The sequence below is a fragment of the Trametes versicolor genome (genome assembly GCF_000271585.1).
Source record: "Trametes versicolor FP-101664 SS1 unplaced genomic scaffold TRAVEscaffold_8, whole genome shotgun sequence".
Lineage (NCBI taxonomy): Eukaryota > Fungi > Basidiomycota > Agaricomycetes > Polyporales > Polyporaceae > Trametes > Trametes versicolor.
Window position 1 is genome coordinate 1,222,906 of NW_007360328.1, and position 17,701 is coordinate 1,240,606.

General features: G+C 58.6%; 4 protein-coding genes and 1 non-coding gene across 5 annotated transcripts; 3 read left to right on the forward strand and 2 right to left on the reverse strand.

Moving 5' to 3' along the window:
- Window positions 1–358: 358 nt before the first annotated feature.
- Window positions 359–2,434, forward strand: TRAVEDRAFT_21734 (uncharacterized protein; the record flags this gene model as incomplete). Its single annotated transcript, XM_008041836.1, has 10 exons — window positions 359–523; window positions 579–671; window positions 728–1,007; window positions 1,069–1,185; window positions 1,245–1,482; window positions 1,545–1,779; window positions 1,831–1,895; window positions 1,951–2,049; window positions 2,109–2,354; window positions 2,416–2,434. The coding sequence occupies 10 exons, from the start codon at window positions 359–361 to the stop codon at window positions 2,432–2,434; spliced, it is 1,557 nt and encodes a 518-aa protein (XP_008040027.1).
- A 479-nt stretch (window positions 2,435–2,913) lies between these two features.
- Window positions 2,914–5,780, reverse strand: TRAVEDRAFT_21735 (uncharacterized protein; the record flags this gene model as incomplete). The annotated part of the gene is made up of 4 exons (XM_008041837.1): window positions 2,914–3,023; window positions 3,098–3,245; window positions 3,294–5,719; window positions 5,741–5,780. 4 exons carry the CDS (start codon window positions 5,778–5,780, stop codon window positions 2,914–2,916), a joined length of 2,724 nt encoding a protein of 907 aa, XP_008040028.1.
- A 318-nt stretch (window positions 5,781–6,098) lies between these two features.
- On the forward strand, window positions 6,099–6,169 carry TRAVEDRAFT_t133. The gene has a single exon. It is a non-coding gene; the product is annotated as a tRNA-Gly (tRNA).
- Window positions 6,170–6,913: 744 nt separating this feature from the next.
- TRAVEDRAFT_65744 (uncharacterized protein) lies at window positions 6,914–13,927 on the forward strand (the record flags this gene model as incomplete). The annotated part of the gene is made up of 11 exons (XM_008042405.1): window positions 6,914–6,917; window positions 6,978–7,014; window positions 7,062–7,161; window positions 7,216–7,315; window positions 7,615–7,700; window positions 7,765–7,774; window positions 8,005–8,045; window positions 8,181–8,231; window positions 8,320–9,914; window positions 9,970–12,622; window positions 12,680–13,927. The coding sequence occupies 11 exons, from the start codon at window positions 6,914–6,916 to the stop codon at window positions 13,691–13,693; spliced, it is 5,691 nt and encodes a 1,896-aa protein (XP_008040596.1). The 3' UTR covers window positions 13,694–13,927.
- A 61-nt stretch (window positions 13,928–13,988) lies between these two features.
- On the reverse strand, window positions 13,989–17,239 carry TRAVEDRAFT_73115 (uncharacterized protein; the record flags this gene model as incomplete). Its single annotated transcript, XM_008042406.1, has 4 exons — window positions 13,989–16,593; window positions 16,650–16,765; window positions 16,819–17,157; window positions 17,216–17,239. 4 exons carry the CDS (start codon window positions 17,237–17,239, stop codon window positions 13,989–13,991), a joined length of 3,084 nt encoding a protein of 1,027 aa, XP_008040597.1.
- Window positions 17,240–17,701: the final 462 nt, after the last annotated feature.

The window sequence follows — 17,701 nt, forward strand, 5'->3', positions numbered from 1 at the left end:
TCGCGCAGGCATTGTAAATACCAGGATAAAGGCTGTATCTACTACCATCCGTCGGTACGTGACTAAGTTTGTTCGGGTGATCGGCGTCACTCATTTCCCCTCAGCGCGATGCGCCCTCCCCGGCGTACGTGCAACGCACATTTCTGGGGTGTACATTCAGTTGACAGGCAAGCAGACCACCCGATTCTCCCACTCCGGGCGCGGCTCTGCCTGCGCAGGCCGTAAACGCGCCTGTATTTGTTCCCAAGACCAATCCTGCAAGTCCAACTCCTGCGGCAGCTGTACCAGCATCTTTACAACAACAATCCTCCACCTCTTCGTACGTCACGCCACCCCTCCTCCCGCCACTGCGCACCTGATGCGTCCATCTCCCAGCGACTCCTCGTCCGAGCAGTCCTCTTCTCAGCCGCCGGAGCAGCAGTCCGAGTTCGAATCGGCTTTGGATCCTGATCAATATGATCCCTACAATCCTTACTCATATGCAGGCCATAGTGCTGAGACGTCGGAGGATGGGGGACATGCGGTAACTATCTTCGCTGTATCGTGTCTCCGTTCATACTCATATTGCCTGCGGACAGCCTTCGATGAACCCGTACGAACTCCCTCCAGGTTATGACGCAGCCACTCTTGATCCCTTCTACAATCCCTCTATGGGTTACCACAACCAATCCGTAGGTCATCTTCGCGCCCCTCATGCTGAGTCAGACACACTAACATAGTCGCACAGCTCAACTTCCATCTCTACACCTCCCCTCGCCCGGAAGCTCTCTCACACCGGTACTTCATCTCCGATGAGATTCGAGAAGAGCTGCAGAGACGATCGGAGACTGTCCGTGCCGCGCCGCCCAACGGCCTCGGTCTGCCAGAGGAGCTGCAGGGATACCACTCCCTCGTTCCGCTAGAGCCCATTGGCGCAGAGCGTCGCAAGTTCGGCAACTGGTACTCCACCTTGTACCGCGCAACGAACTCGAGCGACGGCGTGACCTACGTTCTGCGCCGCGTTGAGAGTACGTCTTACTGTGTACGCCGGTCATCAAAAGTCTAACGCGCGCGACCCTCCGCGGCCAGACTTCCGTCTCATGCAGCAAGCCGCATTCTCAAGCATCGAGACGTGGTCACGCCTTCGACATCCGAACATCGTCTCTGTGCACGAGGCGTTCACGACTCGCGCATTCAATGACTCGTGTACGCCCTCATGCACTCACAGCACATCGTACTATCCTCACTCCGCGCGTGTCTTATAGCCCTCGTCGTGGTGTACGAAGATCATCCGGACGCGCAGACCATCCACGAGGCGCATATCAAGGTCAAGCCACCCCAGTTCCAGCACGGGCGGCTGCAGGCACAGTCCAACCGCGTCTCTGAGCGTACCATATGGTCGTACATCATCCAAATCGCGAATGCGCTCAAGGCAACACATGACGCTGGGCTTGCCGTGAGGCTCATCGACGCGACCAAGATTCTTGTCACTGGCAAGAACCGGTATGGCGCAGTCCTGGTATCCTATACCGCACAAGCACTGATGATGCACACGCATGCGTCAGGGTGCGACTGGGCTCGTGCGGCATAGTGGACGTGCTCATGTACGACATGCCGGCGGACCTCACGCAGATGCAACAGGATGATTTGACGATGCTCGGCGCACTCATCATGCAGCTGTGCACGGGCAGCATGAGCTCGATGCACAACATCCAGAAGGCGGTCGAGAGCATTGGCCGGAACTACTCTGCGGACCTGAAGAGCGTCGTGCTCTTCTTACTCTCGAAGCCCGCGCACAGGGTGGGTTCTCTGCCGTGCGGGGCTCTGAATGAAGGATTAATTGTGTCGTAGACTATCGGACAGCTCTTCGACATGATCGGCAGTCGGCTGCTGACCGAGCTAGACGAGACTCAGAAGTACGTGCGCCTGCTTCTCGCGCTACCCAGTATGTGAAGCTGATGGCCTCACTAGCGCCGTCGACCGACTGGAGGGCGAGCTGATGACCGAGCTCGAGAACGCGCGCCTCGTCCGTCTGCTCTGCAAGTTCGGTTTCATCAACGAGCGCCCCGAGTGCGTCCTCTCCCCACCCATGTTATCACTCACTGCTCTGACACTCAATCTCGTCATAGGCACAACCACGAGACGCGATGGTCAGAAACCGGCGACCGGTACATCGTCAAGCTGTTCCGGGACTACGTCTTCCACCAAGTCGACGAGGTCGGGCGGCCGGTCGTGGACATGACCCACGTGCTCGCGTGCCTCAACAAGCTCGACGCGGGCACGGACGAGCGCATCATGCTCGTCTCGCGCGACGAGCAGAGCTGTCTCGTCGTTAGCTACCGCGAGGTCAAGGCATGTATCGAGTCTGCGTTCACGTGCGTCTTTTTTCTTCGTTGCTGGCGCTCGTCGTTGCTGAAGTAATGATTCGTTTTGTAGTGAACTGGTTCGAGCTTGAGGGGCTGGCGAGAAGCGATGGACATGAAGATGGATGACGTTGGACACGATTCCTTCTTTCTAGCGGAGAAAACATGTAGAATCGAAAAAGACTCGGAAAACGCAGACAAAATACGACTCTCTTAACCTATCAACGCTTTGCCGGTGACAGCAAACATCAACATCGAGCATATATACAGATACATTGGGATGGAGCACCATGGTAATGGGACTGGTCTTATGATACATAGAGAACAACTATACATGTGCGACGAGCGATTGAGGACAACATACAAAAACAAGAAACAGAGCACGACAGCAAAATCGACGACGGTACATACCCAAAACGCGGGAAAAAGAAAACCCAATGTTCAATGCAATCGCGCTCTCTTCAACACCGGGGAGCACCCCCCGCCGCCTCCCTCAACCTCGTATTCATCGTCCTTGTCCGAACCGTCGGCGCCCTCAAGATCAACAACCTCCAGCACGCTCTCCGCCCGCTCACTCTGCGCCCGGAGAATATCCAACAGCCTCTCCTGAATCGACGCCGCCTCCGCATGCAACCTCGCCCTCTCCCTCCTTTCCCTCTCCTCCTTCCGCTTCACGTCCGCCTGCAAGCGATTCGCCCGCGCTACCTGGCGCCGCAGCCCTCCCCTCAACCCCTCGATCACCCCGTCGCGTGCACGCAGCATCTCGTCCTTGTCCTCGAGTGCCAGCTCGCGCGCCGCCAACGCCTCTTCCTTCGCCGCGACCACCGCCGTATGCTCGGCGCGCTCTGTCGCAAGGGTCGCGCGTAGCTCTTCATTGATCGCATGTGCGTGCGCGAGCTCATCCTGTAGCGCACCGCGCTCACGCGCATGATACGTCTGAATGGCACGCACGCTGCCGTCGATGTGTCGGTGCATATCGCCCACGATGTCTTTGAGGGCCTGCGGAGCGCGTGGGGATGTGGCGCGGCCACGGTTCTCGCCCAAGAGGTCAGACGCATCTATATCGGCCAAGGCGCGGTCGCGTCCAAGGGATGTCCGTGTGTACGGTTTGCGTTTTGACGGGAGGGGCGTGATGACAAAGGCGGGGGAGCGCGCGTGGTTGCGTCGACGCTGCGAGGGCGACACGGGGGACCGGTAAGCGAACGAGCTCGCGGCCTGTGGCTGCGTAGCGGGCCCTGCGCTGGTTTCGCTCGGGACGGGAGAGTCGCAATACTCGATCTCGCCGTCGTCCCATGTCTGCGCCGTTCGTATGGAACTGATCGAAGAGCTGGAGGCGGCTCGCGGTGCAGGCTGCGTACACTGCAGCAGGGCGTAAAACACGGAGGTTTCCGACATCGCCTGTGGTCCACTGGTAGGCCCGCCCGTTTTCGACCGCCAGCTCGCGACGGCCTCCAGCAGCACCGGCCCAACCCAGCATACGCATGTCTCGGCGGGCTCCAGAGCAGCGTGCTCTTCGCAGATGACAGACGCGCTCATGACGAAGATCTCCGCGGCCACGTCCCACACGACGCGCGGGTAGGGATGGTCGTACCCGCGTAGTGAAAGGACGTCGCCTCGACACATCGGAAATAGTATGGAGAGCGCGGCTACGAGGTTTTCTGTCCCGTAAGGCTGCTGCAGGGTCCCGGGGGAGGAAAGGAGGAGCGCCTCAGCGTACGCCTTGACGGCAGGGTACGCACCAGCCTTTTCCAGCAGGTGTTGGACGTGCGGCTGTACGGGGACCGGCCGCATGCCCAGGCGCTCGATGAGCATTTTCTCTTCGGAGGCGTCCTCAAAGGCGTACGGGTATAGACCCAGAGCTGGGTCGGCCAACGAAGAGTCTAAGCGTCGCCAGGCAGCCTCGAAGGCAGCATGATATGCGAGCTTCCCATCCTCGTTCACGCATCGAGATGCGGAGAGGACCCGCCCGAAGCTGTGGGGATGCGCCTTGGAGTCGGTGAGGATGTCCACCGCGAGCTCCGCAGCTAGCTCAGGCATGGTGCAGAATGCCGTGTTGAGAGCTAATCCTAGGTGCAGAAGGTACGCGCTGAACCGTGGGCCTGTCGTCACGACTGCGTGGCCGGCATCCGTGAGATCCAGATCGCCCGAGTAGTTGACTCCGAGTTTGCTGAGAGGAGGGCCCAACGGGATGAGGTAGCCACGGTGGAAAAAGTGAGGCATCGATGCCACCCTCCCGCCAACACTTTCGTCCGGCAGTGGCTTGTAGAAGACGACCTGTGAGAGGTTGTGACCGGGAGCGAGGATGGCCCAAGATCGCTGAGGTGGAAAGATGCTCCACACGGTCGAGAAGAGGGCTTCTGGAGTGGATGACGGGTGGAGACCGCTGATGGTCACCAGTACCTCGTCTGCTTGCACCAGCGGTCGCTCGTGGGCGGGTTCCGTCGCCCTCACGTCCGCGATCGTCTTTTGGGACATGCGTAGCAGGAAGCGCTCTCGATAGATGGCGGAAACCCGTTTCTCCTTCGAGATTTCCCGAACGGCCCTCGGGGCGTCCTGGTCGAATGGAAAGGCAAAGTCTGCGGCCGCCACGAACAGTGAGCGACTATCAAAGGTCGTTATGAGGTGACTGGGGATACCAGGTACGCTCTGCACGTTCGCCAGGCTGAGTGGACACAGCTCGTATTGTCTAAGCATCAGTTCGCGCTGCCCGTCCTTTGGCTCGCTCCATCCGTATTCGCCTACCGAGTCGCCGACGCGCAAAGCGACGCTGGGCGAAATATCCTTGATGGGCACGGTTTGGGGGAGGTACAGCTCGGTCATGAGCGCTCGAACAGCGCTCAGGAAGCCGCTGCCCCTGCGCCCTGGTGTCCACTGGGAGCGCCGTTTCGTAGAGAGGCCCTCGGTGACGATGTGTCGAAAGTCTGATTCCCCATCAAGATGGTTATTGAACAGTGTAACAGATAAGGTGCCGGATCGTGTGTGCTCCCAAACGACGTTGAGGATACGGAAGTCGGAGAGATGTGGTGTTTCTGCTAGTGCAGAACGCGCAATGGTCACTGTAGAAAGGACGTACATAGGCGACCAGGCATCCTCGTTCAGCGCTACTGCTCCGAGGCCAGAGAGCATGCCCGGGCACTCGCTCAACAAGCTCTGCTTCTTAGCGAGGCGGAAGGCGGGCGATGTAGAGCGTAGGTCCTCATGCGTCCACTCGGCGCAGTCTCGTCGGTGCGCCTCTTTGAGGAGTTGATCGACCTGATTTTGAAGGAAAGCTTGCAGCGCAAATGGGGTGTTCATCCACCCTAAGCTGACTGTGGGCTTCCACATCCAGCGCCAGAGCGTGTTGGGTACGACCGTCATGCGTAGAGGCAGAGTGGTAGCTGGAGCGACATGAGGCTCACTGCACGATATCGTTGGAGGGAAGGTGTGAAAGTTGCACATGGACAAGGAGGTTTGAGGAAGCCATGGTTCGTCATTTCTTAGCCGAACGGCTGCCAACGTTCCGGCTGCGTTCACTGCCAAATAAACTCGGTAGCTTCAAACGTGTCACATAGCCTATTCAAGCATCATGGAGGAATATTACAGACATCAAGTACACACCCGGCCGCCGACTAGTACTGGTCAAGGTGTAGGTAAGGCTCGAGGAGAAGTGGTTTCACAAGATGTTGCGGAGCTGCCAGATTTGATTGAGTGCGTGCTCGTATAGGTACTGCTGATGACCTGACGCATTATAATATCCACACTCATGGTGCATCTATCGCATTAATGGGGTAGTGGTAACCTGGGTCGTTGCCATCGACCCGCCGGGGGTTCGATTCCCCCTTAATGCAAGCAATGTTTTGCTGCACAGGACAACTTCAAACTTCCATCTCTCAAGTGTAAATTTTTAGTCCTATCCAGAAGCAGCGCAGATGAACAGGCCATGTACTCTAATAGCAATGGCATGCACTCAAATTTGCCTGTCACGGGTTTTCAACCTGTCCAGGAACAATTATTACAGCGTCGCGTACGAACTTACTTGCCGTTCGGAGGAGCTCGCGATCGGCATCGGAGGAGAGATCTGCGTGTTTCACGGAGCGCCCGGGGGACGCGTTTCGACGCGTTCGATACATACACGAGACGCGCTGGGACGCGTCGGGACAGCCGCATACGTCGCAAGTCGGCTCTTTCTGCTCTCTCTTCCTCTCTCTCATCATCTCCCTGCGGACCAGTCGAACACACATACAACTTGGACAGAAGCATGCCCAGCAACAAAGCAGACAAAGTACATCACTACCCCGTCAACGCATAACTAGTCTATGGTACTGATATCATGGTTACTTGGCCGCAGACTTCACCACAATCCATCGGTAGCGATGATGCAGGGTAATCGCGTCTCTACAGTTGATGCAGCGCGAGGAACTGACCTGAGAGACGCAGAATAATGGCAGCGGTGGCAGCCCAAATGCAAAGTGGGCGCATATATCCAGCCCCCAAGGGCTTGGTGGCTAATTGGGAAGTGTAGCGTCTTGGGAGAAGAAAAGGAAGGACAAGGAGTCCAAGTTCCTGCAAAGTGCGAGGGTAGACCTGGATAAATGCGTCAGTAGCCAAACTAATACATCAACCGCATATAGCCAGCTTACTTTGTGCAGATCACAGGAAGACTGGAGGAATATAACGCTGCCGTCGGAGATTTGTGGGTCAATGATACCAAACTCGAAGCCGTGGCTTACCTTCATTTAGGAACAACGCATATGAGAGATTCGTCCTCGAGTATGCTCAAATTGACGATCAGATACGCAAGCTGTGGCTGCAACTGCAGCAGGAGCAACATAAGCTCCTGGTAAGCCTGTTTATTCTAGTGGGGTGTGCGGATGGCCTGAATGGCATTGCGCAGTTGTTGTCGGAGCGGAAGCACAAATCTATGACCGACAATGACCGAGAGCGCGAGAAGGGCCAAGTGAAGGGCATGGCTATAACCAAGAAAGCGGTGGAAGGTCAGTATTAGTTGTCCTTTGATGAACCGACAGCTCACCGTTGAGCATCGCACCGTAGATTTCGGAAAGTTGATCACTTCTCTGGAGGACATGTGATGTATGTCACGATTTGGCCTTCCAAAGGTCAGCTCGAGCATCCGGCTGAATATCAAGATGGTTATGATATTACCGTTGCGTTGAGAGTATTCAAGCGTCGCTGATAAGTTTCAAGCGACCCACATTACCGTATGAGGCTGCGTTGGTCGCCCGGGGAATTTTACTCGAGTAAGTCTTCTGTTCGCATCCTTACCTGGCTCCAGCTGTTCGCCGGCGGCCTGTGTTCCCGGAGCCCGTGGTCGGGCCACACAGATCGCAGCGGCGTCACAGGAGCCACGGTGGGTTCCAAGTAAGTTCTGTTCAAAATTTATTTTAGCGTGGACGTTGGTAACTCACTGGAACATCCGATCCAGATTTTCTTCAGTGAGCGAAGTTGAGGTAGCTGCATCCGCTATCGAAGCTCGAAGCGTTGAAGCCATACTACCCGTCGCTGTTCATGCACATGAGCTAGTAGTCAGCTCCACCTAGCCTGCGATTATGTTGAGGCCGCGTCTCCTTCAAGGGGCGTCCTCAGCACTGCGGCAGATAGAACATCAATGACGATTGCAATGGGCGGCCACATGGTAAAATGCGATGGTGCGAATCGAATTCAGGTTCAGGGGTACCGGGGCGGCTCGGCACATTCCGGCGGTACGTAAGTCGATCTGGACGAGTAGCGAGCGCCTGACCTCCTTGTCCTCAGCCATTCCGCACGACCGTCCTCGCATGCTCCGCGACTCGCCATCCCGCGATCCTGCTCACAACACGCCGAAAGCTTCACGAACCATAGGAGACGCCGCCAAGTAGCTGTGAGGAACTACGAAATCTCAGTCGATTCGCCGTGAGTTTCTCTCGTTCGGTCCCTTCCGCCGCGGACTTTACGCGCCGTACTCACACACAACCGCTCGAAGTGCTGGATGCCTTCGCAGAATGACGACGCGCAGAGACCGACGCGACAGAGAGCGAACACAAGCGCTTTCCCGTTCGGCTGGCGACGCAAGGCAGAAACCACCTCCACTCCCGCCCCGCCTGCTATCTCTGCTCCTCTCCAATGGGAGGCTCTGATAGAGGCACTTACCCCGCCCGCAGTACCTTCCCTCAGCTACGCCAAGTCGTTGGCGACCGCTCTCGGGGCCCTCGACGCGCATTCTCCACCTCCACGTCTCGCCGCGCTCCAACCCATTCTCGCGTCCCTATGCTCTTGCGAGTCCCCGACGCCTCTTCAGGCCGCCGGATACGACATCCTCGCCGCCTACTTGGAGGGAAGTGGCTCTGCCATCATCACTACCGCGGATAGGCTCTCCTGTCTCTCGCTGTTCATCGATGTGCCGTGGTCGCAGGAGCTTTGGGAGTCGCGGACGAAGGCGCTCTCGGCTCTCATCGCCTCAGGGTCGCATGCCGTGGGCATGGAGGGCCCCATATTGCGTATGCTCGAGAGTTGGATCGAGCGCGCGTTTGAGGGGCTCACGCGGACGGATGCCATCTCGCACGAGGACAGACTGGAACGTCAGCGCAGCGTCCAGTCCCTCACTACCTTCCTCACAAACCTTGTGCGCAGGCCCGAATTCGTCTCGCGACTCACGGAGGACGATACGGCAGGTGTATTGGATCTCTGGGAGCGTCTGGTCGATAGGTCTCTGGCTGTCCCTGTGGAGTATCTCAACCTGGTCTCGCCTCCAAGTTCTCCGTTTCTCGAGCCCCAGTCCTCAAAAGCGGCCTCTCCGCCAAAGCTCTCCCTCTCCCATCGGCGTCACCATTCGTCTACATCACTTCCGAAGCTCTCCCTCCTCAAGCACCCAGCTGATATCATAGTCGACGCGTACTTGACATACCTGTCTGAACGGCTCGTCGCTCTTGCGCCCAGCTTCCTGACGTCTATCCTACCTCTCCTCTTCCGCTCACTCGCGTTCTACTCTACACCGCTTCCTCGTATCTCTCTTCAACCTAGCGTCCCACACCAAAATACTCTGGAGCAGAAGATATCAGACGTCCTTGCGAAGCTCGTCGGGGGTCCGTATGCGTCGTCTTGCAAAGTCCTCCTCAAGCGCCATTTCTTCCCATCTCGGCAAGTATCCTTGCAGAGCTCGATACAAGCGGCGGCTGGTGCCATTCGGACGCTACGGATCTCGCTCAGGCGCGTGCTGGAGAACCGCCTCGCGCGAGCGTACATCGAGCGTGCATCCATCAACGACTACTCACCCGCGGGCGTGCCTATGCACCTGTCCCTTGAAAAAGGACTTATGGAGCGTGCGTGGCCGGCGGACGAAGGCGCGTCATGGGACCTCATCCGCTTCGCTAGCGTGCTTGCGCGTGCGGCGAAGGCGTGGATAGCACAAGAGCAGGAGACGACGCCGAACGTGATCGCAGCGCCAAAGGAAGCCGTCCTTCACGAGATTGCAGCGATCATCAAGGACGCCATCCAGGCCATGGATGAACGCGGCGACAACGAGGATGTGGATGACGAAGAAATCAGCGCGATTGGCCGCATCCTGCGCGAATTAGTCGTCTATGTCCGCTCTGTGAAGTATGTACCCTTTGCCGTCGCCCTCCATAATACAGTCGTTAATCGGAGCTCGAAGGACGCCTGACGGAGGCCTCATTCCTATTTCGCTCCACCGTCCGGATGGCTCGTCTCCCTTTCTCGTGGCCATTGCCACTATTCTCGCGCAGGACCTCAAAACCTCGCCATTGTTCCTGGTCCTACCTTCCATCATTCTCTCCATTGCTGAGCATCTCCCTGACCGTGACCTGACGCAGTTGTTGATGACCATGGCGGAGCGCCAGAGTCTATCGCCTACATCACTGTCATGGCTGGACGAGTGGAACAACCTGCTCACAATGTCCAGCCTCTTCGCCCCCTCTCGAACGGCGACTCGACAGCACGTCATGGAGCAGCTGCACTCCGTTTGGGAGTTTGTGAAGGACATCCCTGCGTACAGGAAACCGCTCGCCACTCTTGTCTTCGACGTATGGAAGCGGCATCCTGCAGAGGAGCTAGAGGACAGCAGTACTCTGGTCGTTTGGAATCTGCTTGCGGATGAAGCGGTCATGCGACTTGTCGAGAAACATGCGGACAACCCGGATACCGCCGAGTGCGCGGAGCAGGAGGGGCTGTGTGAGGAGATCCTGGACTTCCTTCTGTCGATGGCGCTCGAGAGGCAGGACGAAGAGGATGACACCGCATCGATCCGCACGGTAGAATCCCAGGTCCCGTCCCCTCCGGGAGTTGTTCCGCCAGCGAACTCAGTGTCGACATCCCCCATCCTCTCGCGCATGACATCTGACTATCCCGGAACGAGGGACAAGGAGACGTCACTCCCTTCTGTTATGTCTATCTTGACGTCGCTCACGTCTGGGGCCCCTTCACGCTCGCAATCCAAACCCCGGCGAGCGACCAACGACATGCCCGTAGCCCCGGAAGCATCACCGGTAATCACAGCGGAACCTCCACCTTTCACTCCCAAAGCTGTCGGCGCGGTCATCGGCCTCGTCTCTGTCTTCAGCCAGCTCGTTTTCACGCCCCTCGCGATTTCGCAATGCAGCCTGTGGCACGCCAAGCGGATCTTCGGACATCTCGTCGAGCTCGTATCTTCTGCCGGCTGTGTACGCGCCCGACTCACAGTCCTGCAGTTTATGATGCGCCTCCGCGTCGACCGGGACCACAGGCTATACTACACCTCCGCAGAGTACGACAGGGACGGGAACATTGCCCACCTCGCTGCACTCATCAATAGGGCTGAGGTAGGGCCAAGCACTGTCGAGGATCTTCTGCGGGATGACGAAATCAGGAGAGCACGCGCACGCGCGCCGCCACAAGAAAGAGACGGACGGAGACCCTCGCGCGGACGTGGTGCCCCCCGGATGGACGCGAGCAGGAGCCGTTCGCGTGTCCCGGCGCGCGTCCTCCCCACTGCGATGCTCAGGCTGAAGCCCCGCGAACCGCTCTGGTCCATCCCGGAGGCCCTCTCGCTTTCTGTGATGGCGTCAGATGTGGCCAGCGAGGGTATGAATTCATTCGACCCGAGCAATCCTGGCCATAACGAGGCGGTGCTACAGCTCTCGGTGTATCTCTCCAAGCTGGTGGAGATCATCGAGACGGAGCGGGACTGGGAGATCCTCTCGTACGTGCTCTGCCATCTCCCGACACAGCTCGCGAACAAGCACCTCTTCTGCGGCCCGCGCTCCAAGATTGTCATTTCCAGACTCCTCGCCTCACTTTGCTCTGGCATCACCGACGGCACTCTCGCGACGAAGATCGAGCGGTGGCCAGACGGGATCATCTCGCGCGACGCGCAGGGCCTTGCCTTCCACACACTCAACGTGCTGATCAGCTACAAGCGCTGCTTCGACAACGCGCAACAGCTCCACCACCTCGTCGAGGTCTTCCTCATGGGCCTCAACGGCCAGCCGTCGACGCAGCGGTGCTGCCTGCACGCGCTCTCGCTCGCCGCGTTCGAGCTGAAGCCGTCGATGGCGAAGCACCTCTCACGCATCATGGAGAAGCTGTCGCAAATCATGTCGAACCCTGCAATGGCCGTGCACATCATCGACTTCCTCGCCATCGTCGGCTCCCAGCGCGCGCTCTATGTCAACTTCACCGAGGGCGACTACAAGATGGTCTTCGCGGTTGCGCTCAAGTACCTCGAGAACCACAACCGCGCGGACGGCTCGCTCTCGATCTCGTGGGCGCTCTCGCAGCACGTGCGTATCATGTCGTACTACATTGTCTACGTCTGGTTCCTCGCTGTCGACCTAGAGGACCGGCACAAGCACGTCAGCTACATCGTGCGGCAGCTGCTGCTTGCGAACAGCAACAAGACCAACGTTGATGCGCCAACCGAGGTTGCATTTGACTGGCTCGCACGCTACACCTATGCGAGCGCAGACCCGCGACCAGCGAAGTCGACGTTGGACGAGATCGTGATGAACCCCAACCTGCAGAGCAAGGGTTCCGAGCCTGCTATCAGCGAGAAGACGTGGATCCTGGGCAACTCAGTCGTTACTATCCGCGCGCTTGCGAGGCGCGGATGGATCGAGGTACTGTCGCGCCGCGCGTCCGGGATGACAAAGTTCCTCGTCCGAGCGGAGAACATCCCCATGGTTCCTTTGGGCGACGTCGACCCGGACCTCGTGTCCATCTCGGCCACACTCATGATGGATCGAGAGGATAATGGCGAGGACGGCACCTGCGAGGAAGATGCAACGAACCAGTTTGTAGGGAATCCAAGTCTGGTGCGTTGGTTTCTCCGTTCTATCTGGATGTCGTTTGATACTGTGGTTATTTTGTAGGACGAGGTCAAGGGCGCGCTCGGCGAAACTGCACAGGCTGTATTGAGCGCCTCTCGTCCAGATCCCATAACCGGCTATGTCTGGAGTGGCAGCGCGCCATCGCAACGGCGGAAAGAAGTTGCCATCGACCCCAGCTACTTCGCTCTGCAGTTGTCTGCGTATCCCGATAAGCGACCAACGGGACGCGGACGCCTTGTGAAGGACAAGTCCAAGCTCGCCAGTTTCTTCCGCATCTTCGACCGGATGCCCGTTATCGACACGCACAAGGTCGGTGTGATGTACGTCGCGCCTGGTCAACAGACCGAAGCGGAGATCTTGCGGAACACTCACGGCTCCCCCGCATACACGCGCTTCCTCGAAGGGCTCGGACGTCTGATCAACCTGCGTGGGCAGGTCGACGTCTACGACGGCGGGCTCGACCCAGACGTGGACGGCGAGTACGCGTACGCCTGGTGGGACGACATCGGCCAGATCCTCTTCCACACCGCGACGCTCATGCCCACCGGCGACGACCCGAACTGCATGGCCAAAAAGGCGCACATCGGGAACGACTACGTCCGGATCGTCTGGAACGACTCGGGGCGCCCGTACCGGTTCGACACGCTCGCGACGCAGTTCCAGTTCGTGAACATCGTCATCGAGCCGCACTCGCGCGGCGCGATCGCGGCCTTCTCGAACAACCTGCACGAGCACGAGTACTTCAAGGTTACCGTCCAGCGTGCAGAGGGCATGGTCGAGTTCACGCCCATCGGCGACTTCAAGCTCATCTCCGCCGCGAACCTCCCGCAGCTCGTCCGCCAGCTCAGCCTGCTCTCCGACTGGTTCATCGCCGTGTGGCAGAACACCGGCGGGGACAAGCGGCGCGACGAGGTCATCACGAACTGGCGCTCGCGCCTGGAGGCCATCCAGCGGTTCCGGGACCAGACCTTGGCTGCGGACAAGGAGCCCGAATCGGACACGGTCGATGGTCTCGCCGCACAGCAGCGCCTCTGCGACTTCTCGACGGCCTACTAGCCCTGTATCCTCTTGTATGACAATACGACGAAGCACGACGACGACGACAACGGCACGGACGCAGACGGACGTCCCCACTCTCCTTTCTCTGTTTCACCCCCTTTGCTTACGCTCACGTTCACGTTCCTCATATCACCTGTTTGTTTTTACTTTGGCTTTCTCGACGCATCTGTAGCATTCAGCGCATCATACCACCACGCCTCATCATCTCTCGCCACATCTACTCTGCACGCGACGTCCGTATTGGATAAGTAGTAACACAACACTGTATTCAAAATACACAAAACCCAAATAATTATGTGAGATCGATAATATCGCCCGGGTCGTAGATGCGTTGCGGGGGCTTCCGCGAGGCCTGTGTAGATGCTGAAGTCATAGTCGTAAATGATGTCGTGGTCCGCGAACTGGAGGCCGAAGCGGTCTTGCTCAGCCGTGCTCTAACTTGCTGCAGCGGCGCGACTTTCTTGCGTGGCGGTAATGGGGGTAGCTCGCCTTCAGAACCGTCACTCGAGATGGAGATGATGCTGAGATCTGCGGGCAACGGCGTGTGCTTGCGTGCACCGCCCAGAGAGATCAGCGGCTTGTTCAAAGGAGGCAGCACTCGTTTGCGTGCAGGTGATGGCGACGGGGCACGATCAGACTCCTCTTCCTCTTCTTCCCATCCGGTGGTAGCTCGTCCAGACAGCGCGGTCGGCAAACGCCCCTTCACAGGAGATGGCGAAGGCGGTCGGCTGCCATCGGACTCCTCTTCCTCCTCTCGCCTCACCGTAAGAACCTTCTGCTTGGCTGCAACTTTAGACGGCGACCCTCGCGGTGAAGCGTGCTTCTCCGATCTCCGTGGTGATTTCTGCAGCACATACTCGCGGGAGTCCGAGTCCGAGGAGACGGTAGAGCGCGAGCGCGTCCGTGCAGACGATGACCGCGACCCAGACCCGAACCCATACCCAGAGCCCGAGCCAGACGAGACGCGGTCTATGGTGAAGAGGTCTTCGTCGACGGGTGACGGCTGCGGAGAGTCTTCTTTGAAAAAGTCGAGCACCATCGGGAATGGGCGTATGGTACGCGGCTTAGATGGGGAGGAGGTAGTAGCCGATGTAGAAGCCGATGGGAGGGCGGCGGGGGCGGATGCTGCAGCCTTGGGCTTGGGCCTTGACGGGCCTGCTTGGGATGAAGGTTCCGATTTGCTGGGGTGCGAGGTAGTGTCGAGAAGGCTGAGGATGCGGCTGGGGGCCTTGCTTGGAGATGTAGACTTGGTTGAAGATGTGGTGGTAGGCTTCGTCGAGACGCGGGAGAGGATGGGAGGTCTGGGCACTTCATCGTCGTCTGTCGTGTCCACGAATGTGGGTATATGCGCCTTTCTCTTCGGGCTCGCAGGGATGTCCTTGAACAGATCGGCGACGCGCGCTGCGGTGCTGGTCGTGACCTTCGTAGCCTTGGCCGGTGCCGCTGCAGTGGGCTTCTTCGCCATGAAAAAGTCGTCCATCGCCTTGTCAGACGAACCAGAACCTTTTGCGGTAGGTTTACTAGTCTTCTTCGCCGGCTGCAGCGCCTTCGCCTTGGGAGGGGGCATGGGCTTACTACTCCCCGCCTCAGAAGACTCTCCGCTGCAATCTTCCTCCTCTTCTACTATGGCGACTGTCGCAGCCGCTTTCTTCCCCTTCTTCGCTGCCGTCGCACTGGGCGCTGCTGCTGCCTTGGACGCGGCGCCCTTCTTCCCCGTACCTTTCCCAGCCTTCTTATCCGCCTTCATCTTCTGCACGCCCTCGAACTCGTCCACCATCTCCGGCTCGACCATCTCGACCATGCACGCCGGCAGCCATATCCTGAGGTGACTGTCCGGATCAGGCGGGGGCTTCTTCGTCTTCTTCTTCCCCTTCTTCCCGCCTTCCTCATCGTCCTCATCCCCGTCTTCTTCGGAGTCAGTGAGGTCCGGGGGCACCGCAGTGCGCAGGCCCTTGAGCCCGGCCTTGCAGAGGCGCACGAGCTGCGCGGGGGCGACTTCAAGCCGGTACTCGAGGATCTTGTCCGTGGACGCGTGTTGCCGTGAGGAGTGAATCTTCACGATCAAAGGGCTCTCGTCTTCTTCGTCCTCGTCCTCTTCGTCCAAGGTCGCAACCCGAGATCCGTGCGGAGAATCTAGTCGCATCGTTGAGAAGTGCCGCGCGATCATGCTGGAGGGCGTTCCAGGCGGCGCGCGGCGCTCCTTCCCGTTCTTACGCGGGGTCACGGGCACGCCGCTCGTTCCAGCCAGCCGCGCCTCCCGCCTGTCCTTCAATATCGCCGCCCGCCGCAGAATACGCAACACGGCAGACGGCCACAGGACGTTCCTAAATCGCTTGATGATGATATCCTTCAGGCCCCACTCGAAGTACATCTCGCACAGCCCCGCGATCTTGCCCAGGTCGGGCTCCTTGTCCCAGTTCAGAACCGCGTTCTTATATGCGCGACCCTTCGCCTCGGACGTGACCGGGTTCGTGTACGCGAGCACGACGTCCACGTTCGGAAAGTCGTCCGGAATCGAGCGCGAGAGCTTCGGGCTCTTGCGCGGGAGGTGCCCGCGCGCGTTGGTACGAAGCTCTGCGCGGATCTCGTCGCGCCAGCCGTCCAAAAACTCTTCCAGCTCCTCGCGCGTCTTCGTGCGTGCTGTCGCGAGCAGTGTATCACCGAAGCCGCACTTCGCGAGCCCGTGTGCGAGAGCGGGGCCGCAGCCCTCGAGGCCCTCCTGGCAATAGTCGCCGCCGCGGAGAACGCCAATGAGGATGAGTCCGCCCTGGGTGAGCTGGATGTCCTCGCGGTTGAGGATGTCGGAGGAGCGGTAGACCATAGCGTGGTTTCCGTCGTCCTTGCCAGCGGAGTTCTTCATGTCTTGTCCCTTGTTTCCTGATAGTGTGGCATTTTTGCTGTGGAGGTGGAGGGGCTTAGAATCTGTTGGTCACGGAATGTATACCTAACGTACTTGCGAATGACCATCTTCGCGCCGAAGAGGAAAGTATCGACATCGTCCGAGAGGACCGCGTCTATCACGCCTATGCGGTTCAAGTATGCGAGTTCGGCCTCGGCTTCTCCGGGAGCCTGATCGAGTGCATACTGAGCGATGAACATGTCGACGAGCCTGAGCCACTCACCATCCTCCACTCAAAGCCGAACGCAGTGATGATTTCCTGCATGCCCTGCACTAACCAATGGTTCTTCCCTGTGATCCGCTTTCCCCGCTTCATGTCTGGACGTTTGGGGCCATCGAACACAAACACCGGGAGGAAAGGCATCTCCATGAGACGCGCGCAGCGAAAGAACAGCGTCCTCAGCTCCGGGTTCTCGCCCTCTTTCCCGTACGCCGCATGATAGAACCAGATGCTAGCATCGATCCCGACGCGAAACCCACGTTTTCCGTCCGGGTTTGCTTCAAAGCCGTCCGTGACGGATAGATGTGTGAGGGACCTTAATTGGCCTGCTGGCCGCAGGATCTGGCGCCCCCTGAGCCTCAGTACGAGCGAATGTTGGACAATAGGTTCGAGCACGTACGTCCCAGAGTCCCGCAACGCCCATTTCTCCTCAAAAAAATCACTCGGCTCGTCTAGGTGTCGCAGAGAGAAATAAACAAGAAATAGTATGAGGGGTGGAGGAGAGGGGTGCGCGATCCGAGTGGCTTGGAGGTTGGTTTGGGGCCTGGGCGCTAAGTGACAGGAGCGTGACAGTTGGCGACTCATTAGCGCGACGCGACGCGTTGCGTCGCATCATGTGCGCGCGTTCGATTCCCCACGCGGCACTTACGGCCGCAATATCCGTACATTTCTCACCGGCCTTTCATTTCGCCACCACTTAAACACACGATGGGAAAGCATGTCTGCAGGCATATCACCAGATGATGCATACACGATAAGTATACTACACGCGTACATGGTATGCAAAACTCGTTCGAGCACGGGCGGAGCGGGCGCGCAACCGGCTGCGGGCGCACTGCGCGCGACGGGAGGGAGGCGAAAGCGAAGACGGGAGAGCGAGGACGGA